The sequence below is a fragment of the Caretta caretta genome, chromosome 4, assembly GCF_965140235.1.
Source record: "Caretta caretta isolate rCarCar2 chromosome 4, rCarCar1.hap1, whole genome shotgun sequence".
Lineage (NCBI taxonomy): Eukaryota > Metazoa > Chordata > Testudines > Cheloniidae > Caretta > Caretta caretta.
The window spans coordinates 99,237,223-99,251,345 of NC_134209.1; the positions used below are offsets into that span (position 1 = coordinate 99,237,223).

Genomic DNA, 14,123 nt, shown 5'->3' on the forward strand with positions numbered 1-14,123 from the left:
AACTAGGGGCCACCAAGTGAAATTAATGGGCAGCAGGTTTAAAACAAATTAAAGGAAGTTCTTCTTCACACAGCGCACAGTCAACCTGTGGAACTTCTTGCCTGAGGAGGTTGTGAAGGCTAGGACTGTAACAGGGTTTAAAAGAGAACTGGATAAATTCATGGAGGTTAAGTTCATTAATGGCTATTAGCCAGGATGGGTAAGGAATGGTGTCCCTAGCCTCCGTTTGTCAGAGGGTGGAGATGGATGGCAGGAGAGAGATCACTGGATCATTACCTGTTAGGTTCACTCCCTCCAGGACACCTGGCATTGACCACTGTCGCTAGACAGGATACTGGGCTAGATGGACCTTTGGTCTGACCCAGTATGGCCCGTTCTTATGTTCCTCAACCACCCACTGCACAAAGCTCCTTTGCTAGGGCATTGTGCAAGGGATCCAAATGTCACTCGGTGTGCTCCAAGTTGACAGAGAAAGGTGCAAACTCATCTGGAAGTGCTACTGTTTGTTGAGGATTTGTGTAGTGAAGGAAGGCTGCAGTATTTGCTATTTTCTCCATTAATAGCATGATCATTTCTTAAAGATGGATAGATACAGTACCTTCCAAATACACAGGGAGATTATGTCCCTGCTCCCAGGAGTTTACAGTTTTAAATATACAGAAAAACACAACTGATAAATGCTCAGGTGGGAACAGATGCTTTCCTTCTGCCCAGAGGGTCTGTCTACACAGTAGCTGGGAGCCTGCTTCCCAGCATAGATAGCGTCTGCTTGAGCTAGTATGCTAAAAGGAGCGGCGTGGCTGGCAGCACAGGTGGTAGCTTGGGCTAGCCCAAGCTACTGCCTGTGTCCACACTGCTATTTTCAGTGTGCTAGCTCAGAAGAGCTAGGTCTGGTCTACACTAGAATATTAAGTCAGCATAGCTATGTCGCTCTGGGGTGTGAAAAATCCACACCCCCAAGCACTGTCCTTAAGCTGACCTAAATCCCTGTGTAGACAGTGCTAGGTTGATGGAAGAATTCTGCCATGGACCTAGCTACCAGTTCTCAGGGAGGTGGACTAACCTATACCAGTGGTCTCCAACCTTTTTACACACAAGATCACTTTTTGAATTTAAGGGCAACCCAGGATCTACCCCACCCCTTTCCTGAGGCCCCACCCCACTCACTCCGTCCCCCTCCCTCCATCGCTCTCTCTCCCCCACCCTCACTCACTTTTGCTGGGCTGGGGCAGGGGGTTGGGATGTGGGAGAGGGGTGCAAGCTCTGGGAAGGCTTTTGGGTGCAGGAGGGGATATGAGGCAGAGGGTTGGGTTGCAGGAGGGTTTTGGGGTGCAAGCTCTGGGAGGGGGCTTGGAATGCAGGAGGGTTTTGGGATGCAGGCTCTGGGAGGGGGCTTAGGGCTGGAGCAGGGGGTTGGAGTTCAGGAAGGGGTATGGGGTGCTGGCTCTGGGAGGGGAATCAGGGCTGGGGTATGGGAGGGCGTTTGGGGTGCTGGCTCCAGGAGGGGGCTCAGGGAGGGCATTGGGATGTGGGCTCCTGACGGGCGGTGCTTACCTTGGGTGGCTCCTGGTTCCCTGCCTGCCCGGGCCCATGCAACTCCCAGAAGCGGCCAGCATGTCCCTGTGGCCCTGGGGATGAGAACGTGGCTCCGCGCACTCCCCCTCCCTGCAGGCATCACCCACACAGCTCCCAGTTCCCGGCCAATGGGAGCTGACGGGGCGGTGCCTGCAGGCAGGAGCAGCGCATGCAGACACGCCCCCTCAAGGGTCGCAGGGACATGCTGGTCACTTCCAGGAGTGGTGCAGGGGGAGGTCAGGCAGGGAGTCTGCCTTATCCCTGCTGTGCTGCTGGACTTTTAGCGGCCGGAGATCGTGATCGACTGTCAGAGGCTCCAGGATTGAACAGTCGATCATGACCTACCAGCTGGTGACCACCTGCCTATACCGATAGGAGAACCCCTCCTGTCAAGGTAGGCAGAGTCTACACTGAAGCACTACAGTGGCAAAGCTGCAATGATGCCACAGTAAGGTTTTAAACGTAGACAAGCCCCTAGTGTGCGTCAGTCTGCCCGCGCTGGGAAGCACATGCCAAGCTGCTGTGTTAACGTACCCATAGACTACCCCATATGCCCGGTATGTCCGAGGCTTGGGAGGTACAGTGGCTTGAGCTTTAGACAGCCAGTTCTATTTTCAGTCTGCCACTGGCTTTGGGTTTTTCTCCACTTAAAATGGTGCAGCAGTGCCACTGTGTCATGTCAGTGTAGACACTGCTATCATCAGAGGAGGTTACCCCGGCTCTCACTCCAATCTGTGAGGGGCGGACTTCTGAAGAGAGTTGATCACAGCACAGACATTTGTCCTGTAACTGGCCCACAGGCAAATTGGCTTTGGCGCCAATCCCTCTCACACAGGATTTCCCCTGTAGGCTGCTATGCATCACCTGTGCACAACTTCCCACTCTGGGAAATCCAGTGTTCTCTTTCTCTCACCAGCCTTTTCCTGACCTTTAGAGAGAGGCTATGTTTGCCACCTGCTCTGTGGGATGTTAACTGTCGGCCTTTAGAATAGTTAATATCATGGCCTCCCTCCCAGGACACCAGTACATCACCCCCCAGTGCATATACTTATCATTAGTCTAGGGTGCAGAATTTGAAAAGTCCTACTAAATGTGTGTGTCCGCACATCAAAAGCCTTCTGCCCTGGCTTACTGGACATTGCGTCTATGCCCCAATGAGTTCTATGCTTTCAATGATAGTGTGATGTAGTGAATATGTCCATTTAAAATGCTTACTTTGTTATCACTGTCCGAGAGCACTGTGTCCTGTTGAGTCTCAATCTCCATTGGGCTACTGAGTAATAAGTCCTCTTCTAAACTAGCATTTGCCTCCTCCATTGTCCTCTCAGAAATGGTCATTTGTGGTAGTTGTCCAAATTTAATAGTCTTGGACAACTGTTGCTGAAAAACAAGAAAAATGTATTTATGTCACAAATGAAATAAGTTGACTCTACTGCACATACCCTCTCTCCCCATGGAATCTGCATACTCTGCAAACAATTTGAAATACGCAGACCGATTACCAGGGCTAAAAGGCAAACCAACTCCAGATTCAACAGCCGCAACAAGGCAGAGAAAAGGAAGCATAATTATCAGTAGCAACTATTGTCCTCCTCAATCAAGAGTTAGCAAAGACTCTTTGTTTTATTATTATTATTATTATTCGCTGTTTTATTATGACTTTCATAATATTGGTGTTTTCTGGAGTCATGTGGACACACCAAAATCAAGCTTTCATTAAAACAAAAACAAAAAGGTATATTTCTAGGCTTCATGGTTGCAGAGAAAATCTTGAATTCATGACCCACGTGCATCCTCCAAGGTCTCAATCCAGAAGGCCATAAAAAGAACCCTACATTTATTATTTTTTTAAAAAAAAATCTCACAATTTGAGGGACCAGACATGATTTTTAAATGTTTGAGGATCGGCAATACTGCATATTAAAGGAACCTGATTTTCAGAGAATGCAGAGCATCTACCCTCTGAAAATCAGGCCCCTTTAAGGTATCTCAGGTTGAATTCCCAAAAATTCAATTACCAAAGTCATTAGTCACTTCTGCAAATCTTGACCAGATGTATTCCCACTGCAGATCCCCTTCTGCCATGCCATTTTTCCCTGGAAAAATCATGGAGCAGGTCCTCAAAGAATCAATCCTGAAGCACTTGCATGAGAGGAAAGTGATCAGGAACAGCCAGCATGGATTCACCAAGGGAAGGTCATGCCTGACTAATCTAATCGCCTTTTATGATGAGATTACTGGTTCTGTGGATGAAGGGAAAGCAGTGGATGTATTGTTTCTTGACTTTAGCAAAGCTTTTGACACGGTCTCCCACAGTATTCTTGTCAGCAAGTTAAGGAAGTATGGGCTGGATGAATGCACTACAAGGTGGGTAGAAAGCTGGCTAGATTGTCGGGCTCAATGGGTAGTGATCAATGGCTCCATATCTAGTTGGCAGCCGGTATCAAGTGGAGTACCCCAAGGGTCGGTCCTGGGGCCGGTTTTGTTCAATATCTTCATAAATGATCTGGAGGATGGTGTGGATTGCACTCTCAGCAAATTTGCGGATGATACTAAACTGGGAGGAGTGGTAGATACGCTGGAGGGGAGGGATAGGATACAGAAAGACCTAGACAAATTGGAGGATTGGGCCAAAAGAAATCTGATGAGGTTCAATAAGGATAAGTGCAGGGTCCTGCACTTAGGACGGAAGAACCCAATGCACAGCTACAGACTAGGGACCGAATGGCTAGGCAGCAGTTCTGCGGAAAAGGACCTAGGGGTAACAGTGGACGAGAAGCTGGATATGAGTCAGCAGTGTGCCCTTGTTGCCAAGAAGGCCAATGGCATTTTGGGATGTATAAGTAGGGGCATAGCGAGCAGATCGAGGGACGTGATCGTTCCCCTCTATTCGACATTGGTGAGGCCTCATCTGGAGTACTGTGTCCAGTTTTGGGCCCCACACTTCAAGAAGGATGTGGATAAATTGGAGAGAGTCCAGCGAAGGGCAACAAAAATGATTAGGGGACTGGAACACATGAGTTATGAGGAGAGGCTGAGGGAGCTGGGATTGTTTAGCCTGCAGAAGAGAAGAATGAGGGGGGATTTGATAGCTGCTTTCAACTACCTGAAAGGGGGTTCCAAAGAGGATGGCTCTAGACTGTTCTCAATTGTAGCAGATGACAGAATGAGGAGTAATGGTCTCAAGTTGCAGTGGGGGAGGTTTAGATTGGATATTAGGAAAAACTTTTTCACTAAGAGGGTGGTGAAACACTGGAATGCGTTACCTAGGGAGGTGGTAGAATCTCCTTCCTTAGAGGTTTTTAAGGTCAGGCTTGACAAAGCCCTGGCTGGGATGATTTAACTGGGAATTGGTCCTGCTTTGAGCAGGGGGTTGGACTAGATGACCTTCTGGGGTCCCTTCCAACCCTGAGATTCTATGATTCTATGATTCTATGCCACAAGGCTATTCGTGTACAAGAGAGCACAGAAATCCCACACTGAGGCTCTGCAGAGACTAATGTCATAAGGAGAACTGTAACACAAAGGTCAACAGAAAATGTGAGTTTTGTAGCTTTTCCATCATTCAACTTTTACTTTTCTATTTCCCTTTTTATTTTCATTTAATCCTGTTTCTTTTCCAGAGATGATTTAAAACCTTCTCTCTGAAAGACCTATAAATAAAGTAAGATTGAATTGCACCAAGGATAAAGTTAACAAAACAAGGAGCATTTTATGGCTGTCTAGAGACAGAGCCTCTGACTGGTGCTTTTCGGCAGTAATGACTTTGGGCTTACACAGAGATCACAGAATAAGATCCTCCTTTAATGTACAGAAATTAATTTCTGTTATGTATGCCTAAAAGAATCAAATGTTTGAAAGAGAACATATTTTAGCATGAGATTTAGAAGAAGTAATGAATAGGAAAGAGGATGCTTTAGTATTTGATTTTCTTTCTGAATATTTACAAGAACCACACCCAGTTAAAAGAGATAAGACCGTGTGGTAATTTTCTTACTCTCTTTCAAGGACAGGAAATTCTCCAAAGAGGATCTCCTATCACTGTGAAAATCTCCACAAGTTAATGCTCATAGCAGGGATTCAAGTGAGTAACTTCCCTTCCTGTGAATGTCAATTACAAGCACAGACGTCTGCCGTGAATTTACCCCTCTGAATTTAAGAAAGTAAAAATATGTCTTCAGCTCTGAATCAATAGCATGGTTTAGGTGAGAACTTGGCACGGAAACACAGTTTTTAATAGGAGTGGTAAACCACAAAGGTCAATCTCAATTCACATAACTATCCAGAAGTTTGCATTTCATGTCTAAATCTTAGTCAGATTAACTGAAGCCATTAATGTCCCATAGTGCAAAACCAGTTGGTGGGGGGGAGGGAGTGTAGAAAGAGAGAATTTCTCTATCACTAGGTTGATGAACTAGGATTGATGTTCCTCCACCAATGCACTCAGGTATGCATGGGTATTGCTGCTGCCCATCTGCATCCTGATAGTGGATGATCAAACATAACTTGTGTGATCAAATGGACCGAGTTAGTGGCAGAAAGTCACACCTGCTTAGATACCCAGAAGGAAATTTGGTCCCACTGAAGTCAATAGAAAACTCCTTTTAAGAGGAGTCAGTTGGTGCCAGTCTTTTCAGACTTTACCTTCTCTAGGTCTGCATTCTACCTTGGATTTATAACACCCGCACTGAAATAAACAGCAATTCCACATGCAGAGCAAAACAATGGCCCTGTGAGGGTATCATCCAGTAAGCTGCTGAGTGCCCTCAGCTCTCGTTGATTATAGTGGAAACTGAATCGGGACCTAGATTCAGATCTAGGTGAATCTAGGACCCACAGAACCTAAATTTTCATTTAGTAATTTCTTTCTTAAATTAAAAATGAACCCTTAATTTAGGGCCAGACTCCAATACCCTTACAACAGATAGTGGTCTTGCTCTGAGTAGCCCCACTGGAGGCAGTGGTACGACTCTCAGAGTGAGGTATTCAATGTGAGTAAGGGTATCAGAATCTGGCTCGCGGTGAGAAAATGTGCCTGCTGTCTCTCTGGATCTATTGCAGGGGTTCTCAAACCGGGGGTCATGAGGTTATTACATCGGTGGGTTGCAAGGTATCAGCCTCCACCCCAAACCCTGCTTTGCAACCAACATTTATAATAAAAAGAAAAGGAGTACTTGTGGCACCTTAGAGACTAACCAGTTTATTTGAGCATAAGCTTTTGTGAGCGACAGCTCACTTCATCGGATGCTATAGCTCACGAAAGCTTATGCTCAAATAAATTGGTTAGTCTCTAAGGTTCCACAAGTACTCCTTTTCTTTTTGCGAATACAGACTAACACGGCTGTTACTCCAAAACCCAACATTTATAATGGTGTTAAATATATAAAAAAGTGTTTTTAATTTACGAAGGGGGGTCGCACTCAGAGGCTTACTATGTGAAAGGGGTCACCAGTACAAAAATTTGAGAACCACTGATCTATTGCTTATAAAATGTGCCTGACTATATACTAATTACAGTGCTGAGGAATAGAGGGATGGATGGGGTGCCTTTTTCTACACATATTATGACATTTCACATGTACAAACTGTGCAGTGAACACTGGAGGATGCCTATGAATAGAGCTATTGTAGAGAATGGTATGTGCAATAAAAGAAAAGCTCTATTTTATTTGTTCAGATTAAAGAATTTTATTGTAATCTGGAATGTTTGAGAAATGGGCTGTAAAAAATGCCTCTCCATATGTATGAGTTTTTTTTATTATTTTATTGATATTCCCAGGAGGTAGAACATTTGTACTTTGTGGCACATATGCAGTTTTCAAAATTACTCCCAAGATTAAAGATTTATTCACTCAGACTTACAAAAATTAGTTTGAAGGCTGAAAGTCTACAAATGCCCACATTTCTGCATGTAGCTGGCTTCCTCAGGGCACAGAACACTCTTTTCTGTAGTTACTCTTAGCATTTTTAAATACATTTATTTTAATTGAATAAACTCTATTAATAACTTTCCACTTGCCAATTTTTTTTCAACGTTTTAATCTCCAAGAGCTGATGTTGACCGCTAAATGTCAAAATCCCACACAGCTCATTATTACTTTGTCATCTGAAAGTGAGATGCAGACAAGGAAAATATTATGTTCCCTTTACTAGTTTATAATATTTTCCTGTTAAACCAAGGGTAGAATCTGAAAGACTGCATATATAATAGTCCCCTGAGACATATTTAGAATGATTCCAAATTTCCTGTATCTCTATGTTTTCTGGCTACCTAATTCTAAAAGCTACCTGCCATTTGTAAGTATCCTCATGCATTGCTTTTGAAGACTATTCTCTTCTCAATGCAACAATGTATTTTGAATTAACATTAAGAGATCCATGCCTCTCCTGGCTGATGAAAGCCAGTGAAGAAAAACTATACCCACTATTAATGGGAATTGTTAATGCTTGCTTCTAAGAAGCACACCTACCAACTCCTTGAAACATGAAAGAAGTCCAGAAGAAGCCAGGTTTCAGAGTAGCAGCCATGTTAGTCTGTATTCGCAAAAAGAAAAGGAGTACTTGTGGCACCTTAGAGACTAAGGTTAAATAAATAAACTGAATAAATTGGTTAGTCTCTAAGGTGCCACAAGTACTCCTTTTCTTTTTGCAAAAGAAGCCAGTTACTTGACCATGAAGAACTTTCCAGCTATTATCCTGTCTGGTATCTCATTTTGGCATCTCAAGTGGGCACAGTTTGGTTTGTGAGCAGAGTTTAGAGGAATACAATTAATTTCCCCCCACCCTCCAATTCAACCCCTGTGAGTGAGCAGTTACACAACACTGACAAGCTCTCAAAGTCCTGCCCCAACATGTCCTGTGCCCACTGTAAAAACAGATGAATTTTTGAAAGGTATCTCTTCTTCAGCTCTTCCAAAGTCCAATTAGGAATATGGAGCAAATCTTTCAAGTATATTACAGAGCACAAAATTAATTAGTGCATTAATGGGACAGGAATCATGGAAGCCAGGCATGAAAGGAGGGCTGGTAAGTAATTTCTTAACAGCAGGGTATGGTTTTATTTAAGAAGGAAGCCATTTATGTATTAATTTATTTTGAAGACTAAATGTATCTGAAATGCAGGTGGACTGGGGAAAGAGCAGTGGGAAGGTTCCTCAAGAGCCTTGTTTTGTATGCATTTAGAACTTCAAGGACAAAAATGGAAGGCAAATGAAAAGTAAGACCTTTGGGGATTGACTATTTCTACATCATGCAAAAAGTCTAATGCATTTGAAAAACAATGGGAAAGCATACAAACAAACTGGTAATCAAGAAACCAATGGACATGAGTTAAGTGACTAAAAGGCAAGGACTAACAAAAATTAATGGGGAAATATGTGAGGGCAAAAGAGAAAAAAATATTTAAATGACAAGAAAAAACACAAAGGAAATCTTTGTCTTGTATTCCATTATTCTCCTCTGTTGTTTACTTAGGCCCCAACCACGCAGGCTGATCCAAGGGGGTCAACACATACATCCATATGAAGTCCCCTCCCCCCGTACACTTTAATGGAACACCACATGGCTGCAGGGCGCACATATTTACTTACAGGATTGGGGCCATAGGTTGTAAAGGCAGATCCACAGCTGGTGTAAATTATCATAGCTCCACTGCAGCGATGCCAATTTACACCAGCTGAGGATCTGCCCCTAAGTTCTTCAGGGAAGTGACTGGTCTTCTTACATGCTTAGCATGCTATGGCACATGATGAAAAAAACATTTTGTTTTTAACATTTACACCTGCATAGTCACATGCTTGTTCCTTCTTACCTGAAGGGTTTTGACTTTGCCTAGGATTTTGTCCTGTGACATTGCTTGGACTGCCTGCTCACTCTCTGCTTGCCCATCAGGTATAAAAATACTGTCATGGGAAAAGGCTCGAGTGCCCATAGTATAGTCGGAGGACCTGAAATGCAATTCATATACACAGTACTTAATTTTATAAAGATACCCCAAATGATTTCTGCAGTTCATTCTTACAGTAACTCCCCTGACCTATATCCTTGTCTCTGTTTTATTCTACCTAGAATTTATACTATCCTCATCACTGTAGTATCTGAGTGGCCTGCAGTAGTGCATTAAGCAACCTGTCTGACATCTGTCACATGTGGTTCATTCGCTCTCATCCACTGCCCAGAGGGAGAACTGTGTGCAGAGCAGAGTGGTTGTTTTGGTAGGATTTTATTTTATTTTATTTTTTAAATGCACACATTCTATTTTATATATTAAATGCTACTTAATGATATTTCTTTGGGTATTGAACATTGTCACATGAACAATTTGGTCAAGAAGAAAAGACCAAGAAATAAAAGTGGGAAGTTTTTTCCTCATGTGTACACACTGACCCTAAAAGAAAGAAATTAACTTTATCAGAAGTGATTAGTAATATTTTGTAAAGCACAAGCAGTTTTGATTGAAAGGAAAAATAATTCATACTTGAAAAGAACATTCTTCCTGCCCTAGTCTGAAATGGGGTGGTCCATGAGATAGATTTTTTGTCTACAGGTGTCTTTTGTTTCCGAAGAGACCTGTTGAAATTGGAGACAGGCCTCATGCTCATAATAAAAACTCTAACCTTATGAAACTCACCTGGTTTTGTTACACGTATCAAAAAGTTTCCAGGCCTCCCAAGGAAGTGTGGGCATGGTATTAATTTATAATTTCACATATAACCACACAAAAGCTGTAGGGGTTTTGTTTGCTTGTTTTGTTTTTTGGGCAAGGGTTGGCAGGTGGGGTTAAATGCAAAACTAGGTGAGCCACGGTGGTATCAATTGAGTTTTAGTTTGAGTTTTTCATTTGCCTGAACCAGAAACTTGAAGCAAAATTCAAGGGAAGTAAACCCACCCATAGCATAACCAAAGCCAATCTTCATGCAAAGCTGCCAATTTGTCCCCACCTCTGGCTGGATCATTCATGTGACTGAGCAATCTCATTGACCACTTGTGAAAATAAGATTTCATGGACATTGCAAACTCCAAATTCTATCTCAAGGCAGGATCCAGAAAGGGAGGAGCAAGGTGGATTGTTACACAATGAAGAGGGAGAGGTCTAGTGATTTCAACAGGGAACTAGAAATTCGGTGGTTCTTAATTCTAATCCTGGCTCTGATGAGGATTGCTTCTGTGATCTCGGGAAAATCACTTAGCCTCTATACTTCCGTTTTTTCCATCTGTAAACTTGGGATAATACAGGAATGTTGAGAAGTTAAATTAATGTTCATGAAAAACCTGGAATGTGAATATTGCTGTAAGGGTACACACTAAGTTTGATGATGATGATGATGGATGTGAACTGTGATAGAGAAGATTATGCCAATTTCTTATTTCCCTCTGACTGCTCTGTGGCTGTGGTATACCAAACAGCATATTTAAAAAGTCTGCCTTCATGTACTAACTTGGCAACTAGAATTGTATACAATGAGAAAAGTTAGCCTCACATAAAGACATCACTTACTGTAACGCAGAGAGAGGACGTCAATGTATTCTACTTGCCTACTTCTAAAGAACTGCATTGCTGAAGCCAATTGTCTGAATGGCCAGAAGCCTCTTACATATGAGCACCAATGTAGGATTGCTTTGATACAAAAGATGATACAATCACTAGTTAAGTCACCAAATGCTTGTACTAGAGAGTAGCAGCTTCTATACAATGCCACACCACTTGGATTAGTAACACATACTGGAAAACTCTCTTATGTCACTGCTAAATACCACAGAAACATGTGGATTTACACAGAGATGGTATCCAAGGGAACATCATGTTGCTAACAAGTTAATTCCATGTCTCCTCAATCCACAAGAAAGGTGATTAACAAAAAAAAAAGTGTCCTTATTTGCTTCTTTACAATGCATAAAGAAAACATGACTTTTTAAAGAAGTTTTTTTAACATTAGAAATTCATACCATGACTAGCTTGGAATATTTTATGGCAAGTGGAGAACTAGTAAAATTAAGATATCACAAGAGCCAAGCGTGGAAAAATAGCCTGACTGTTTAAAACTTCAAAAAGGAATTGACATTTTGGAGAAAAGATGTTTTTGTTAAAATATCCAACCATCCTGTTCCTTCGAATTAAGGTGTAAAGGCAAAAAATATGCATATTCTGAAAACTTCAACAAGTCTTCCAAGAAAACCAGCGAAGACCAGGATTGACAGTCCTGGTGTTTCTAGAGTAAAACACAAATAAAAAACCCTTTACATTATATAATATAAAATATTAAATGAGCTGTTCCCACCAACTCCTCCACCCGCAATGCTTTGTAATGGTTTTTAAGTTTTCAAAAAAGTCATATTCAGCTGCTGAGAAAGTTTGCTGGGAATGTATTTAATGTAGCCCAATATCATTGCTTAACTCCATGGGCACAATCCTTATATTTTAAAAACTAAAATAAAGATTTACTAATAACCAACTACCACTATTTTCTGTTCATATCAGTTGTCATATTAAAATTTCTTACAGGCAAAATGCAAAGGGTTTTAAAAATATATATATACAGATTATTTTAAAACCCAATAAATCATTAATAAAGCTTTTTGGGGCAGTGGGGGAGCCCAACTCATTAAACTGTTTCCCCCCATGTAGACAAATCAAAACTGAAGCAACTCATATTTTTATGAAAAATGAATTTTTGAACAGCACATTGCATTTGAAATAATCAATCGAATGTAGAGCAGTTCAATATTTCATAACACTTTCACCCAGAAAACAAATACAACAGTTCATTTACGCTATGCACGTATTAGATAAAAACATTCCATGGCCTTTACCTGTTTACCTAATAAAGGTACATGCATCTCAGTTTACAAATCTGTAGCAGAAAATCTATTACATTTAAAAACAAACAAACAAACAAACAAACAAATCCAACCCTTCTTTGAATGTCTGATATTGCATCAAGGAACAAGAGAGTGCTGCAGAACCACACTTCCCTAGAGAGAGCCTCAGCAAGCTAGCACCTGGTGTCTTTCTGCAGACCACCACCAAGTGGTCCATGGACCATAATTTGAGAACCTCTGCTGTAGAAAAAGTCTGGACCCAGTTGGGCCAACTTCTGAAGCCACATGATACTAGATGGTTTTGATATGAAACCCAGAGAAATTTGGTAGTGTTGACTGAATTTCCCCTATGACTAATTTAGACTTGTTTGAACTGAAAACACGGGGAGGCAGTTTATGGGCTCACACAATCCATAACCGAAGAAACTGTGCACATGAAACATGACAAACAGAAACCACCATCCTTTTCACAAATCTAATGTGAAGCAGCTAAGGGTAACATGGACAGCATTGCTCAAAGCAGGGCTAATGGGCACTTTCATTTAGTATTTACCCTTGTCAATTGAGATGAGTGCTGGATGAAGGACACATCCAGACCATATACTGTGCTTTAATACGCCCCCACCCACGTTTTTCTAATATCAGCATCATTCAGTGACCATTGACTTTGTTTCTCAGCCACCTACCGTATCTCCTCCATTTTCTTTTTCATCAGCATTCTCTCCCCAGAGAAAAGTTTTAGATTCCACATTTTTAATTAAAGCAGGTCATGTTTATCCCCAATCCATCCCTGTTAATCTTAAGGATATTCACACAGCAAATTAAAAGATAATGGTAACATTTCAAGCACTAAAAGGGTGTTTTCAGAATCAGGATTTGTATATGTACCTTGCTTTAGCTGCGAGTCAGATAACAATTAAGCAATGTTGATCTCTCAGTTACAGCTGTGCAAAACCATCAGCTTTCCATACATTTGTACAAGTTTAATTTAGGGCTATACTTGAAGACAATGGTTTGCACTGATCGTTTTTGGGAGCCTGCAAAATCATCAATTACAGATGTGGACACATGAGAAGGGAAGAGCCCAATTTGATTCTCAGAGTGCAGATTGAATTTGAAGGGCTGATGCTTAGATTTTATTATATTTTTTTAATTTGTAAGATGAACAAGCTCCAAATTACTGGAACACAATACAACATGGAACCCCTAAACGCCATTTCTGTAGAGCCACTTTTCATGTCTGAACTGCAGTCTAAGCATGGTTTAAATACAGTTTGTCTGGCCCCAGGACCAACCATGGTATAATCAGGTTAAAAAACTGTGTCCTGGTCTAAATTTCTACTTGGGTAGAACAACTATATACATTAGTATAACCTGGTTTTCCATAAATGAAAGTAAACTGTGTCTAAGGTTGTTTGAACTGTACAGAAAGGGCCTAGGTTTTACTCACTTTCAACTCACAGTGCTTTTCAAAGCCTTCCAACTGCATGTTCAATAGATCATATTATAAAAGTTCCTCTTTCATTTTGTTTTCCTATCATGTTCTTTCTTCAGAAAGACTAGATATTTTTAAGATGTGGTATAAGAGGTATAATTGTGTTTCATTCACTACCACTACTATTCTTGTCTGTGAAGATTTGCTCAACGGTCATTATACAAAAAACAACAACCTAAACCCTCCTCTCAACATGCCTCTATAGATTACATTTCAGAAAACCCTCCTTCCCCTC

At 41.6% G+C, this 14,123-nt stretch overlaps 1 protein-coding gene across 7 annotated transcripts in view; it reads right to left on the reverse strand.

Annotated features, from left to right (window-relative positions):
- Nucleotides 1-14,123, reverse strand: part of CRACD (capping protein inhibiting regulator of actin dynamics) — a 221,009-nt gene that overhangs the window by 38,290 nt on the left and 168,596 nt on the right. For 6 of the 7 annotated variants that reach the window (XM_075127893.1, XM_048848211.2, XM_048848210.2 and 3 more), the window contains 2 exons: nt 9,386-9,521; nt 2,791-2,955 (listed from right to left, as the gene is read on the reverse strand). In XM_075127893.1, coding sequence (XP_074983994.1) covers nt 2,791-2,955; nt 9,386-9,505 — 285 coding nt within the window. In that variant the 5' untranslated portion in view covers nt 9,506-9,521. The remainder of the gene's footprint in view (nt 1-2,790; nt 2,956-9,385; nt 9,522-14,123) is intronic. The other variant, XM_075127894.1, reaches the window with a different exon arrangement.